Source organism: Mesocricetus auratus, unplaced genomic scaffold (genome assembly GCF_017639785.1).
Source record: "Mesocricetus auratus isolate SY011 unplaced genomic scaffold, BCM_Maur_2.0 Super-Scaffold_100007, whole genome shotgun sequence".
In the NCBI taxonomy this organism is placed as follows: domain Eukaryota; kingdom Metazoa; phylum Chordata; class Mammalia; order Rodentia; family Cricetidae; genus Mesocricetus; species Mesocricetus auratus.
This window is the reverse complement of record NW_024429191.1, coordinates 80,805,335-80,819,665: the sequence shown is the minus strand read 5'-3', so window position 1 is coordinate 80,819,665 and position 14,331 is coordinate 80,805,335. Positions and strand designations below refer to the sequence as shown.

The following is a 14,331-nucleotide window of genomic DNA, read 5'->3' as shown; positions in this document are numbered from 1 at the left end:
TGAGCTGAACCTCTGGGTGGGAAGCCAGGCTGGGAGTCATAATCTTCTAGATCAGACACTGCTGCACACACACACTGAAATTCCTCTGTCGCCTCGTGGTTCATTTTATGATGAGGAGAGAAGATACAGTTCTCCTCTTGTTCCACATATGTGAACAGCCCATTCGTAGTCCCTGTGAGAGAAAGAAAAATCTCATTTTCCAGTGGCACATGTGATGCCAGGAAATCTGTGCTTTCCTAGGGAGCCAGAGAATTAAAATTATAGTAATCATCCGCTCTAGACAATGAGATACACAGCTATTTATACCAAATGAGGTTGAGTCTGAGCAGCCTCAGCTCTTTCCTGCTTTACACCTCTGAGGCACCACCCACTTCCAAAGGAGCCTTCAGATGAAGGCTCACTGGAGACCTGAGCCTGGGTTAAATGTCAAGTGTCTAGAGGGACGTAGCAGCAGATCCTGGCCGGGAACATGAGAGACCTGTTTCAGCCTCATCTCACTCTGACTCTGTCTCATCTGTAGGTCGTGATTGCCACCAACATTGCAGAGACATCGCTGACCATCGACGGCATCTACTATGTAGTTGACCCTGGATTTGTGAAACAGAAAGTTTACAATTCTAAAACAGGGATCGACCAGCTTGTGGTGACACCTATCTCTCAGGTTGGCTGCATCTATCATAAGCTTTTTTCAAAATCCTGATGAGGGTCTTTCTGGGATTGGTTCTGGTTCTGGATGGGGGTGGGTTCCTCCCTCCCTCCTATCTTTTCTTTGCTGTTTGTTTCAAGACAGGGCCTTGTATTCTAGACTAGCCTGGTCTACATAGTGAATTTTAAGAGAGACCTTGTTTTGAAAATCAATAAAATAAAAAAGACAGGGTCTTGCTGTATAGCTTAAGCTGGCCTTAGATGTGGGATCCTCTTGCTTCTGTCTCATTATGGGATTATAGGCATATGGCGCCACACTTAGCTTGATTCTGTATTTTGAACCTTACTGTTTTCAAAGGTTAACTTAGCGTGGTATAAAGGGAGGCTTCATATGATGTCTGCTAGCCACTGTATGTGTGTTTTATAGGATTAAATTTAGGTCCTATGTATATTAGGCAAGCACTCTACTACTGAACTATATCCCTGACTCTGTATTTATAATTCTAGAGTAAGATTTCAAAATTAAAGTAACCCACAAACTCCAAATTTTTGTTTTGTTTTTTAAAGATTGTCTTACTTGTGTTAGGTATTTTTATTATTTGTATGTGTGCATGCACTATGGAGGCCAGAAGAATGCTTCAGATCCCTGGAGTTCATGAGCTGCTAATGTGGGAACACTGCTCCCCTGCAAAAGCAGTATGTGCTCTTAACCACTAAGCTATTTCTCCAGCCCCCGAGAGCAGACACACACACAATTCATTTGGTCTGTTTTGTTTTGTTTTGTTTTGTTTTGTTCCTTGGCTGGCCTGGAACTTGCTGTGTAGATCATGCTGGCCTTGAACTCAGACAGATCTGTCTGCCTCTGCCCTCCCACCCTCACCCCAGTGCTGAGATTAAAGGCATGTGTCACCACAACCAGCAAGTGGATATTTTAAAAATATTTAGTAGCAGATAGCTGAGTTAGTGGTAATTCATGAGATAATTATCTATTTCTCTGATAATTATGAAATAATCTCTCACCTGGTCACCTTTTTTTGAGGGAAGTTTGGTGACAGCTTATGTAAAATTTTAAAGTTCATCTCTTTAACTGTTCTGTTTTTAGGAACATGTTGGAGAGTTAGACATGATTGAGTACATATTCAAAAAACAAAAATGGCTGCTCGTGGAAGGATAGCTCCTAGATCAGCCAGAAGGGGAAGCAGTTTAATCAAATATAGTATAACCAGCCATAGAGTATTATGTGGAATTAACTGCTGGTGTGTATTTATATTTAATGTTGTAAACCTGTAACTGTGGCATATTTAAGGAAGCGAGCTACAAAATATGAATGCAGCAATCTGATTTTTGTTTAAAAAGTACATGTTGTGCATTTCTGAGCTGAGCATATGGCTGTGCCCCACACTGGAAGCCTGGAGGCAGAGTGTTAGCTAGGGCTTTTTGGTGGGTGCTGCTGTGCAACTGATTGCTCGGTTTGGTGGATGATGGAAACTTTTTTGCTTTAGACATTTTAAAATATTGTGTTCGTCTTTTATAGCAGCCATGCATTAACTTTTATAGTTTGTAAAAACCACAAAGCTATTTTCATTCTGATAGTTCAGTAATAATAATGACTAGCACTCACAGGGTGCTTATCAAGTACCAGGCACTGTCCTAAGTGTTTTACCTACACTGACTCAAGACATTCTCCCACCAGTCCTGAGTAGTAGATGGTATTGTCATTTCACAGCCAGGAGGTTAGGGCACAGAGGGAGTAAAGGACTTGCCTGTTATCACATAGTTGGTAGAAGTAGGATTTGGCTCTAGAAAGCCTGGGTACAAGACATGTGCTCTGTATAGCTTCTTAGGACAATATATGTCTCTCCTGATGACCAAATAATTGGCTACATGTGCCTTTCCTGATTTGGAGAGGCATCATGGGATGCTATGCAGCCTTGACAATGTGAGTGCTTCAGTGCTGCATGGATTGGTATGACTCCTTGTCCTTTCATGCCCCCCCCTCTCGTTATAGGGTTTCTGTGTAGCCCTGGCTGTCCTGGAACTTGCTCTGTCAAATAGACTGGCCTTGAACTCAGAGATCCGCCTACCTCTGTCTCTAGAGTGCTGGGATTAAAGGTATGTGCCACCCCGGCCAGCCAGGGCTTGATTTTGTTCACTATTAACTATTGGACATTCTTCATTGGATATTTATTAAAGTCTTAAAATAAAAGTCATATAGTGCTGGAGAGATGGCTCAGCAGTTAAGAGTGTTTACTCTTTACTCTTCTTGTTGAGGACCTGGGTTCTATTCTCAGCACCTGTGAGGTGGTTTATGATCTCCTATAACTCCAGTTCTAGGAGATACAATGCCTTCTTGTAGCCTTTGGGGACTCCTGCATGCATGTAGTACACATAAGCTCATCATGTACCTCCACACCACATAAAAGTAATAAATCTAAAGAAATATGCCAGGAGGTGGTGACAACACTCAGGAGTCAGAGGTAGGTGGATCTCTGTGAGTCGAGGCCAGCCCAGCCTATAGAAAGTTCCAAGACAGCCAGGGATACTCACAGAAAAACACTGTCTCAAACAAACAAAAAGCAAAAAGAAAGAAATAGAAACCATGCATAGACTAAGCCACTGACATGTTGTTAAGGTGTTCTTCTCCAGCCATTTCATCCTAATAATTTATACACACTCATCAAACACTTCATAGGCTGGAAAGGTAGTTCATGCCTATAATCCCAACACTTGGAAGGCCAAGGCAGGAGGATCTCTGTGAGTTCCAGGCCAGCCTAGCCTGCATATCAAGTTGTAGGATAGCCAGGGCTACATAGACCCCCTGGCATGATGGCATATACCTTTTTTTTTTTTTTTTTTTTTTTAACGAGACAGGGTTTCTCTGTATTGTTTCGGAGGCTATCGGTCCAGCCTGGCCTCGAACGCACAAAGATCCGCCTGCCTCTGCCTCCCGAGTGCTGGGATTAAAGGCGTTCGCCACCACCGCCCGGCCAATGGCATATACCTTTAACACTGTTAATCCCAGCACTCTTCATAATGAGACCCTGTCTGAAAAAAACAAAACAAAACAGAACAAAAAGCCAACAATTGGTAAAATTAGTGTCATATTAGTTGTAACTTGCACTTTTCATCTGACAAGTTGTAACTGTTTTGTCATTAAATACTGCAAAGCCAATTTTGAAATGACTAAAAAGTCATTGGTGTTGTCTTTGTAATTCATTTAGTTTGCTTCCAGTTTTGTTCATAACTGTGGGGCCGGTGTTTTATTGTCTGTTCTGTTCTCTATATTTCTTCTGTTCACCTGCCTTGTATGTGCTTCCCTGGAACAAACTTCTAGAAATACTGAGAATTGGTAAGACCATCCGTAGTGTTGGAAATGGTCCTAAACTGCTGACTCTGAGAAGCCTGCCCCAGTGCTGTGGTGGGTCTATCTTTCTGAAGCCTCTCTCTTTTCCCTAGCCTTCATGCTTACAGTATAGATGAAAATATCTTTGTGAAACCCTCTTTCATAAAAGGGAAACAAAACATTTTCCAGTCCCCTCCCCAGCAGATTTCCTGGATAGAGCTGCTGAGCCATGTTTTACAGCTGGTACTCTGTATGCTCACCCTCTAGGCTCAGGCAAAGCAGAGAGCTGGCAGAGCTGGGCGAACCGGCCCAGGAAAGTGTTACAGGCTATACACTGAACGTGCCTACCGAGATGAAATGCTGACCACCAATGTGCCGGAAATCCAAAGAACCAACCTGGCCAGCACAGTGCTGTCCCTCAAGGTAAGAACCATCTACCCCACAGCCCTCTTCCTTAGGTCACCTCACGGAATGATCCCTTTGAATGAGGTGCAGTTATTTGCAGTGTCTGTGATAACAGCTCCCTGTGCAGGTCTGAACTGAAATTGCAGTCCCCTGTGAGTGCACAGTTTGTTTCTTACTGTAATAACCAGCAGGATATTTGGTTGTACTGGGTTTTAGTTATGAGACATTTTCTAAAAAGAAATTAAGCAATATAATCAGTGCCAAACTACAAACTACAGACATATTTAACCCCAACCACTTTAGCTTTCAGATCCAAATATATTTTTTGCATTGTGTGTGTATGTGTGTGTGTGTGTCTGTGTCTGTGTCTGTGTGTCTTTGAGACAAGGTCTTACTATATATTGGCCTGGAACTTGCTATATAAACTAGGTTTGGCCTTGAACTCAAAGAGATCCACTTACCAGTACCCCCAAGTGCTGGGATTAAAGGCATGTTCCACTACTTGGATGAATTCTGGTTTTTAAATCTTTGTTTTTTAATGTTTATTTTCATTATTTTTAACTCTGTGCATGCATGTGCACGTGTGTGCATGCGGATATGTGAATGTGAGTGCAGATGCTCTCAGAAGGGAGCTCAGAGGCATCAGAACCCCTCTGGAGGGGAATTACTGATGACTGTGAACCTAACTTGGGTGTAGAGAATCGAACTTGGGTCCTCTGGAAGAACAGCAGAGCTGCTGAGCCATCTCTCCAGCCTTGAGTTCTGGTGTATAAAAGGGGAAAAGACGTACTGGTTTCTGAAACTTTGCAAGGGGAGGCTGTCCAGGTCCCAGCTGTCCTGCAGGGCTTGCTTTTTAGTCAGAACTCTGCTCTTCCTCTCGCGGTCCACAGTGAGGATGTCAGTCTCTTGGCAGGAGAAGCCACATGAGTCACTTCTCAGCTCATGGTCTGTCCCCTGACGCCAGTGCTGCCCTGGGGCCCTGGCACTTCACCAGTGCAGTGCTCTCTTGTCATTTATTATTCATTTCTTGTAAGAGAGGCTAAAGCAGAGCTTCAGAGAAAAAAAGCCTGCCGTGGTCCCCAGAGGGCCAGCAGGGAGGCCTCTGTGGCCCAGACCTCTGCTTTGGCCATGTGACTTTGGGCAAGTTGATCTGCTCAGCCCTCTGTTCTGTGATTTTGTCCTAAAGGAGGAACGGTTAATGGCGTTTATTGGAGAGATAGGTGCAATGATGGGGCGAAGGCACGTGGCACAGTGATTACTGACATAACTCTTCATAGTTATTATTCACACAATAAGCAGTTATTGGGTACCTGCTGTGCTTATGATTAGACACTTTATGAGAAGACGTAGAAGGCAGATCGCCCTTCATACAGTCTTGAATAGAGCATCATTCAGTCACCTTTACCAAGTTAGCTGACGAGTGTGTTAGCTCCTGTTTTGTGCCATGCACATGTGTCATACTGTGTTTGTGAACAGAGTTCCCGTACATGGAACTCTTGAGTGGGAGCCATGTTGGCACTGTCTATATGTCCCACACCTACTGTGGTGTGAAGCACTCCACAAATATCTGAGTTCCTGCTTTCGATTATTTACATGTGTAGGAGTGCTTTGTTTGCATGTATCTGTATCTGTCTACCATGTGTATGCTATGCCCGAGGAAGCCGGAAGGGGACACTGAATTCCCTGAGATTAAAGTTGTAGAATTTTAAGCTGCCCCGTAAGTGTTGGGAATTGAACATAGGTCCTCTGGAAGAAGCCATTGCTGTTAACTGTTATCATCTCTCTGACCCCTCAATATGTGTGTTTTTTTAAAAGATTTATCTGTTATGTATATAGTGCCCATGTGTGTGCCTGCATGCCAGAAAAGGGAACCAGATCTCATTATGAATGGTTGTGAACCACCATATGGGTGCTGGGAATTGAACTCAGGTCCTCTGGAAGAACAGCCAGTGCTCTTAACCTCTGAGCTATCTCTCCAGCTCCTCAATGTGTATTTTAAGATTTATTTTTTATTATGTGTCTATGTGTGTGTGGGTATGTACACATAGGTTCTGGTGTTCACAGAGGCCAGACTGGTGGATTCCCTGAAGCTAGAGTTACATCCTGACATGGATGCTGAGAACTGAACTCAGCTTCTGTGAAGAGTAATGCGTGCTCTCAACCACTTGACCATCTTACCAGCCTCCTCTTGATATTTATGAACCTAGGGATATACAGGTTGGGTTATATGGTGACTCTATGTTTAACTTTTTAAACTTTTTATTTTTGATAACTTGTTAGCCTTGGTTGGCCTGAAACTTAGAGTAGCCTTCCTCTGCCTCCTGAGGACTGTAGTTAAAAACAAAACAAAAAAGCACCATGCCAGGCTGTGTTTTACTTTTTAAACCATCACCAAACTGTTTTCCATAGTGGATTTTCACATTCCTGTAAGAAATATATAAGATGTCCTATTTTTTTCCTGTCCTGCTGTACACACCCCCAGTGTCTTACTGTAGTTTTTACTGCATTGCCCTGCTAGAGCTTGTGTGTCTTCTTTAGTGAAACATCTATTTAAACCTTTAACTTTGCTTATCACCCTATATCTCCTGTGTACTTTTTCCTTTTTTCAGTGACTGTGAGTGGAGATGAGTGTGTGTTGAATGCATATGGACGTCAAAGGACGTATGGGAGTAGATTCTCTCCTAACATCAGGAGGGTGTCTAGAGATCAACTCAGATTGTCAGGTTTGCACAGGAAACTGGACCTGTGTGTGTGTGTGTGTGTGTGTGTGTGTGTGTGTGTGTGTGTGTGTGTGTGTGTATTTGTGTGTGTTTTGAGACATGTATTCCAGGTTGACCTAGAACTTGATGCGCAGTGAATGTTTTTGTTTTGTTTAAAGATTTATAATTATGTATAGCGTGTGTATTATTTGCATGTGGGTGTTTGCACATGAGTGCAGGTGCTTTGGAAGGTCAGGTCAGTGGATTGCCTGGAGTTAGAGTTACAGATGGTTGTGAGCTGCCTGATGTTGACTCTTGAGAATTGAAGTCCAGAAGAACAGCAAAGTGCCCTTACCTCTGAGCCATCTCTCCAGTATAGAAGGAACTGTTTTTAAAAGTTTCTTTAGGGAGCTAGGGATTTAGTTCAGTTGCTAGAGTGTTTGTGTACCATTCATGAAGCCTTTCGTTCCCTCCCCAGCACTGCATAAGTCAGGCATAGTTGTGTACATCTGTAATTCCAGCACTTGGGAAATGGCAGCAGGAAGGAAGTTTCTGAGAAAGTACATGATTGTTAATAGTCTGAGCTTTGTGTGGTAAGAGTCTGGAGGTTACTGCTACTCTGCCTGGACTTCCTAATTGAAGAAAGAGCAGAGCATATAACAGGGGAGCACCTCCCAACCGGTGAGGCTCATTTTCCTATTGCTTTATTTTCTAGGCCATGGGCATTAATGACCTGCTCTCCTTTGACTTCATGGATGCCCCACCGATGGAAACTCTGATCACAGCCATGGAGCAGCTGTATACATTGGGGGCCCTGGATGATGAAGGCCTGCTCACTCGCTTGGGCCGCAGGGTAAGGGGCAGGAAGAACTCGTGCTTTGGGGAGGACGCCCTGACCAGTCTTCCACCTTTGGTTTTGCAAAAACAAGTGTTAAGGCCTTGGAGAAGCTTTGAGTAGGATTGAATGCTCTTTCGAAGGTAGTGGAGGGGAGATGGTACTGGGAGCCCAGGCTGACCTTGAACTCTGATCTTCCCAACACTTCCTCCCAAGTGCTGGGATTTTAGGCAGACATCACCACAGCTAGTCTTAAATGCCTTTTATTTTCTTTCAAAAAATGAGTGGAGTTTATTTCTACTCCAGGTTTATTGTTATTATTGTGTGTGGGTGCTGGAGGTGGTCATGGCTGCCAACTTTGTGGAGTTGCTTCTGTGTTTCCACCTTTGCACGGGTTCTAAGGATTGAATTCAGGTCACAGGCTGTTGCCCTAACTACCTTTTCCTACTAAGCCATCTTACCAGTTGAGGTTTTGCTATTTTATTTTAATGTAGATGGACTTTTATTTTGGGCCAACAACTCACAAAAAAATGACTTGGAGACTTATTATTAATTATAAAAGCTTGGCCTTTTTTTATAAACCAATCCAAAGGGAAAAAAATAAAGCCAGGTGGTGGCACACATCTATAATCCCAGCACTTGGGAGGCAGAGGCAGGCAAATCTCTGTGAGTTCAAGGCCAGCCTGGTCTATAGACCTGGTCTACAGAGTGATTTCCAGGACTGGCTCCATAGCTCCTGAGTAACCCTGTCTTGAAAAACCAAAACCAAACCAAAACAAAACAACAGCAACAAAAAAACAATTAGAATAACATGTCTTCACAGTGTACAAAAAGATTATCCCACAACATTTTAGTTTTTTGGTGGGGAGGGGGGTGACAGGCTATCACCGTGTATCCCTGGCCATCCTAGAACTCATTCTTAAGACCAGACTGGCCTCAAACTCACAGATCTATATGCCTCTGCCTCCCAAGTGCTGGGATTAAAGGCGTGTGCCACCACTGCCTGGCAAGTTTTGCTCTTTTTTTTTTTTTTTTTTTTTTTTGGGTTTTTCGAGACAGGGTTTCTCTGTGGCTTTGGAGGCTGTCCTGGAACTCACTTTGTAGACCAGGCTGGCCTCGAACTCACAGAGATCCGCCTGCCTCTGCCTCCCGAGTGCTGGGATTGAAGGCGTGCGCCACCAACACCCGGCCCAAGTTTTGCTTTTTAACTTTAATTTTATGTTATCACTTTAAAATATTTCTTATTAGAAAAGACTGCAGTTTGTTTTACTCAGGATATATTATTAAATCTAATCTTGGTTATTTTTATGATTACTGTTTTTATTGTTATTTTAAAATAGATTGTTCTGTGTATAGCCCTGGCTAGCCTGGAAGTAGCTCCCTATAATCTCAAGAACAAATAAAGGGTACCTGCAACATTCCCATTTACATCAACAGTAGTGTATTCTCAGGCTCTGAGTGCTTATTAGCAAAGTAAGTTTGTGGTGGAGACAGGCACCCCACATCATCATGGGGACATCTGTAATCTCTCCTTCCATGTGCCTTCCATGGCTAGTTCAGACCATGTGCATTGTGCACAGGGAAGCAGTTGTAGTTTCTTCTTCTTCCTGTAGATGGCGGAGTTTCCCCTGGAGCCAATGCTCTGCAAAATGCTCATCATGTCTGTGCATCTGGGCTGCAGTGAAGAGATGCTGACTATCGTGTCCATGTTGTCTGTGCAGAATGTCTTCTACCGACCCAAGGTACTCAACCCCTTGTCCGAATGGATGTAGTGACATCAGCCTGTGTTGTGTTGTTTGTTGGAGATGCTGTGATAAGGGTGCTCATATGTTCCTGTGCTAACCGTTCACTTAGTAGTTGTTGGGTAAGGAATGACTTTCTGTCCCACTGCTTGGCAGGATAAACAGGCCCTTGCAGATCAGAAGAAGGCCAAATTCCACCAGACAGAAGGGGACCATCTTACCTTGCTGGCTGTGTACAACTCCTGGAAGAACAACAAATTCTCCAACCCTTGGTGCTATGAGAATTTTATCCAGGCTCGTTCCCTACGCCGGGCCCAGGACATTCGCAAGCAGATGTTAGGCATAATGGACAGGTCAGCCAGGAATGGGTGGAATGGGTGTCATTAGTGTTTCAGTTGTCGTGTCTCCCTGGGTCATATGACTGCTCATCTCCAATTGTGTTTGCATAGTTGCAGGTATCTGTGTGCTTGTTTTTTATAGAAGGTTTTCCTCCAGTGGTCATCTTACTTGTAGGCTGTCTCCTTGTAGGCAGGCACGTGGCTGAGGATAGCTTCAGAAACTTCCTAAGAGGAAGATAATTTAATTAGTTAAGAATGCTTTGCTAGCCTGGTGGTAATGGCACATGCCTTTAATCCCAGCACTTGGGAGACAGAGGCAGATGGATCTCTGAGTTCAAGGCCAGCCTGGTCTTCAAAATGAGATCCAGGACAGGCATGGCTACACAGAGAAACAACCCTGTCTTGAAAGGACGGGGGGAAAATGCTTTGTTTACAAGCCTCTGGATCATTAGTCTGGGCTTGAACTCTTGCCTGAGTCAAGCGTCTGGCTTTTATTCCCTTCATATTGCCCACTATGTCCAGTGCTACTTCTATAGCGCACTGCTCACGGAGCAGGCTCATGTCTTCTGTGCTCTTGCTGTCCTGATAGGCACAAGCTGGATGTGGTCTCCTGCGGTAAATCCACAGTCCGAGTGCAGAAGGCCATCTGCAGTGGGTTCTTCCGGAATGCTGCCAAGAAGGACCCGCAGGAGGGTTACCGGACACTGATTGACCAGCAGGTGGTCTACATCCATCCTTCCAGTGCTCTCTTCAACAGACAGCCAGAATGGTAGGTGGTATGTCCTAAGCAGAGAGGACCCCTAAGTCTCTACACCCTCACTTCTCATTCTAGAATTTCTAGAGTAGCAGAAGCCCAAAGTAGGGACACTACCAAGCTCCCCATTTTTTCATTGACGTGTGAGTTTATGTGTGCAGGTGCACCTTTGTGCACGTGTGGAGTTCAGAGGACAGCCTCAGGATGTAGATGCACTCTTCTTTCCCACCCAGAAGTTCTCAAATAACCAACCCGGGTCCTTAATTATAAATGCACTGTCAGAGCTTAGGCTTGTTACTAACTCTTACCACTTAAATTAACCCATTTCCATTAATCTACATATTGCCATATGGCTTATTGCTTTACCTGTCCTCCAGCATGTCTTATTCCCAGTTCATCTCCTGGCAACTCCCAAGAATCCATCTTCCTTCCTCCCAATGATCTTCTAGTCTTGTTCTCCCACCCAGTCTCTTTCTGCCCAGCTATAGGCCAGTCAGTTCTTTATTAACCAATAAGAGTAATACATATTTACAGTGAACAACAGGATTGTTCCACAGCCTCAGGAGTCATCCTTGGAAACAGTCTTCCTTCTTTTAAGATAATCTTGTTGCCCAGAGCACACCAATGAGACTAGATTGGCTGGTGAGCCCTAGGGATCCTTCTGTCTCCGCCTCCTCAGCACTGAGATTACAAGTATGTGTTACCGTGACCAGCATTACTTAGGTGCTGGAGATTGAATTTAGGTCCTCAGCCTTGCAAGGCAAGCGTTTTACCTACTGAGTTGTCTTTCTGGCCCATAAACATCCTTTTTAAGAGAAGTAAAATTAATAGGCGTGAAAGCAGGGAAGGATCTTAGAAATCATCTGTTGCTGGAGTTTCTCTCGCCCCACCAGGTCCCACAGCCACTTTAGCCCCAATAAACACATGGATGCTATATTAATTATAAAACTATTGGCTGATGGCTAGGGCTTCTTACTGGCTTAATTATTAACCCATAACTACTAATCTACACATTTCTTTTTTTTTTAATTTATTTATTATGTATAGTGTCCTGTCTGCATGTATGCCTGCATGCCAGAAGAGGGCACCAGATCTCGTTATAGATGGTTGTGAGCCACCATGTGGTGGCTGGGAATTGAACTCAGGACCTCTGGAAGAGCAGCCAGTGCTCTTAACCTCTGAGCCATCTCTTCAACCCCCTAATAATCTACGTATTTCTACATGGCCTTATCTTGCCAGAGAATGCCTGGCGTCCTATCTTTCCAGTCTCTACATGGTGGTGTCTCCTTGAGGCCCTCTCTGCCTACCTTTCCTAGAATTCTTCTCATCTCCTAGTCCTGCCTATCTTCCTGCCTCTATTGGCCAAATAGTGTTTTATTCATCAGCCAATAAGAGAAACATATATACAGAAGGACCTCCCTCATCAATAATCTAGTGATGAGATGGTCTTTAAAAGTTTTTGGGTTTTTTCTTTTTCGAGACAGGGTCTCATTATGTACCTCTGGTTGGTCTAGAACTCACTCTGTAGACCAGGCTGGCCTAGGACTCCCAGAGATCTGCCTGCCTCTGCCTCTCAAGTTTTGGGGTTAAAAGCGCATGTGCCAGTACACCCAGCATGGTCCTTCAAAAAATCTTAAAACAAGGCATGGTGGCTCATGCTTGTAATCTCAGCTCTCAGGAGGCTGAAGCAGGAGGATTGCCTTGAGTTTGAGACCAGTCTGGGCTACACATGGTAGCCCAGTCTCAAACAAACAAAACCAGGGCAGATGAGATGGCTCAGTAGGTATGAATGTTTGCTGTGCAAGCCAGGTGGCCTGAGTTTGATCCTCAGAAGCAACATAAACTTAGGTGAAGGAAAAAACTGATTCCACAGAGTAGTTCTCTAATGTCCACATGCAAACTCACACTCACACAAATATACACATACTTAAAGGTGTGTGCCACCACACCTGGTGCAACACACCATGCCTTGTCCAGTAGCCCTCCCCATCCCGTGGTGGTAATCTGTGTAGCCCCCTCCAGAACCTTAGAATTCTATGGAAACTGAGAAACCAGTTTTATAAGCCGGGTGTTGGTGGCGCACACCTTTAATCCCAGCACTTGGGATGCAGAGGCAGGCGGATCACTGTGAGTTCGAGGCCAGGCTGGTCTATAGAGTGAGTTCCAGGACAGCCTCCAAAACAATACAGAGAAACCCTGTCTTGAAAAAACAAAAAAAGGAGAGAGAAACCAGTTTTATAAATCAAGAAACTGAAACCTCGAGAAGGGACAGCTGTTTCTTTGCCACTTGATTAGTTCATGTCTGAAACCAGACTAGAGCTGTTCCCTGTGAACAGCCTTTTGTTGGGTGTAGGCTCGCAGTTATGGGGTGTGGCTTTCATAAACAGACCAGTCTCCTGAAGGGTTAGGTAGGAGAAATGATAAGAACAAAATGTCAGCTCAGCTGTGTTCCCCAGGGTCCAGAGTAGTGTGGAGTGGAGTAATTCAAGACTGGAGTCTTGTCTTTCCCCACAGGGTGGTATACCATGAACTGGTGCTGACCACCAAGGAATACATGCGCGAGGTCACCACCATTGACCCCCGGTGGCTTGTGGAGTTCGCTCCGGCTTTCTTCAAGGTCTCCGACCCAACCAAGCTAAGCAAGCAGAAGAAGCAGCAGCGCCTGGAGCCACTGTATAATCGCTATGAGGAGCCGAATGCCTGGAGAATCTCCCGAGCCTTCCGGCGGCGCTGAAAGACAGGACCACTCACTCTCCTCTCCTGCAGCATGTGGCTTCCTCTGGCTGATGACAAGCTGGTCCTTTGATGGCCTATCTCATACTGACATTTTCCAAACCTAACTGTCTTCATAGGATACGATAGAAACAGATTTAAGCAGGGCTTTGGCCAGAGCCTTTAAGCCCGGCACTGGAGAGGCGGAGGCAGACGGATCTCTGAGTTAGAGGCCAGCCTGGTCTACAGAGTGAGTTCCAGGACAGCCAGGACTACACATTAGAGAAACCTTGTCTTGAAAAGTCACATACACAGATCGGACAAGTTCTGCATCCTGGGATGGACGGGGAGTGGGCAAGTGTCTGTGGTGCATGACACACGGCAAGGGACCTGATACCCCAGCTCGTGCTTGCTGAAGGAATGAACTATGACACTCATGTGCCATGTTGGCCCGTTCCCTACTCCCTCCCCAGTCTCTGTACTTGGATTTTTACCTACTGGAAATATTTATTTTCTTAAGGAAACAATGGTTTATTGTGACTTTTTCTTGTGGGAGGGGCATTTGGAATGTCAGACTCTCAGCCTGAGTTCAGTGTGGTACACATGACGGAGAGTCTCCTAACACCAGAGCCCAGGCCTCCCTGGGCCAGACCTCCAGTCTCTTTCAGCACCATGGAGCTAGCTCAGCCTTGCAGCACATGGCCCCAGATAACCAAGTCTGTGCCAGAGTGCTTCAATCTGGTGCCTGGTGGTCAGGGATGCAACATCTGAACACCACAAAGATTTCCTCCATCCTGTCCCCTTCCTGTCACACTCTCATTGAGCAGTGTGTTCTGTTTCCTTTGAAACATAGCAAAT

At 44.8% G+C, this 14,331-nt stretch overlaps 1 protein-coding gene across 1 annotated transcript in view; it reads left to right on the top strand.

The window, feature by feature from the left end:
* Dhx8 (DEAH-box helicase 8) overlaps positions 1-13,997 on the top strand; it is a 35,409-nt gene extending 21,412 nt beyond the window's left edge. Inside the window, exons 17-23 of the mRNA XM_040749856.1 lie at positions 521-661; positions 4,256-4,411; positions 7,808-7,945; positions 9,541-9,669; positions 9,826-10,022; positions 10,597-10,776; positions 13,276-13,997. Of these exons, the coding sequence (XP_040605790.1) occupies positions 521-661; positions 4,256-4,411; positions 7,808-7,945; positions 9,541-9,669; positions 9,826-10,022; positions 10,597-10,776; positions 13,276-13,495 (1,161 nt within the window). The 3' untranslated portion in view covers positions 13,496-13,997. The remainder of the gene's footprint in view (positions 1-520; positions 662-4,255; positions 4,412-7,807; positions 7,946-9,540; positions 9,670-9,825; positions 10,023-10,596; positions 10,777-13,275) is intronic.
* The last annotated feature ends 334 nt before the right edge of the window (positions 13,998-14,331 follow it).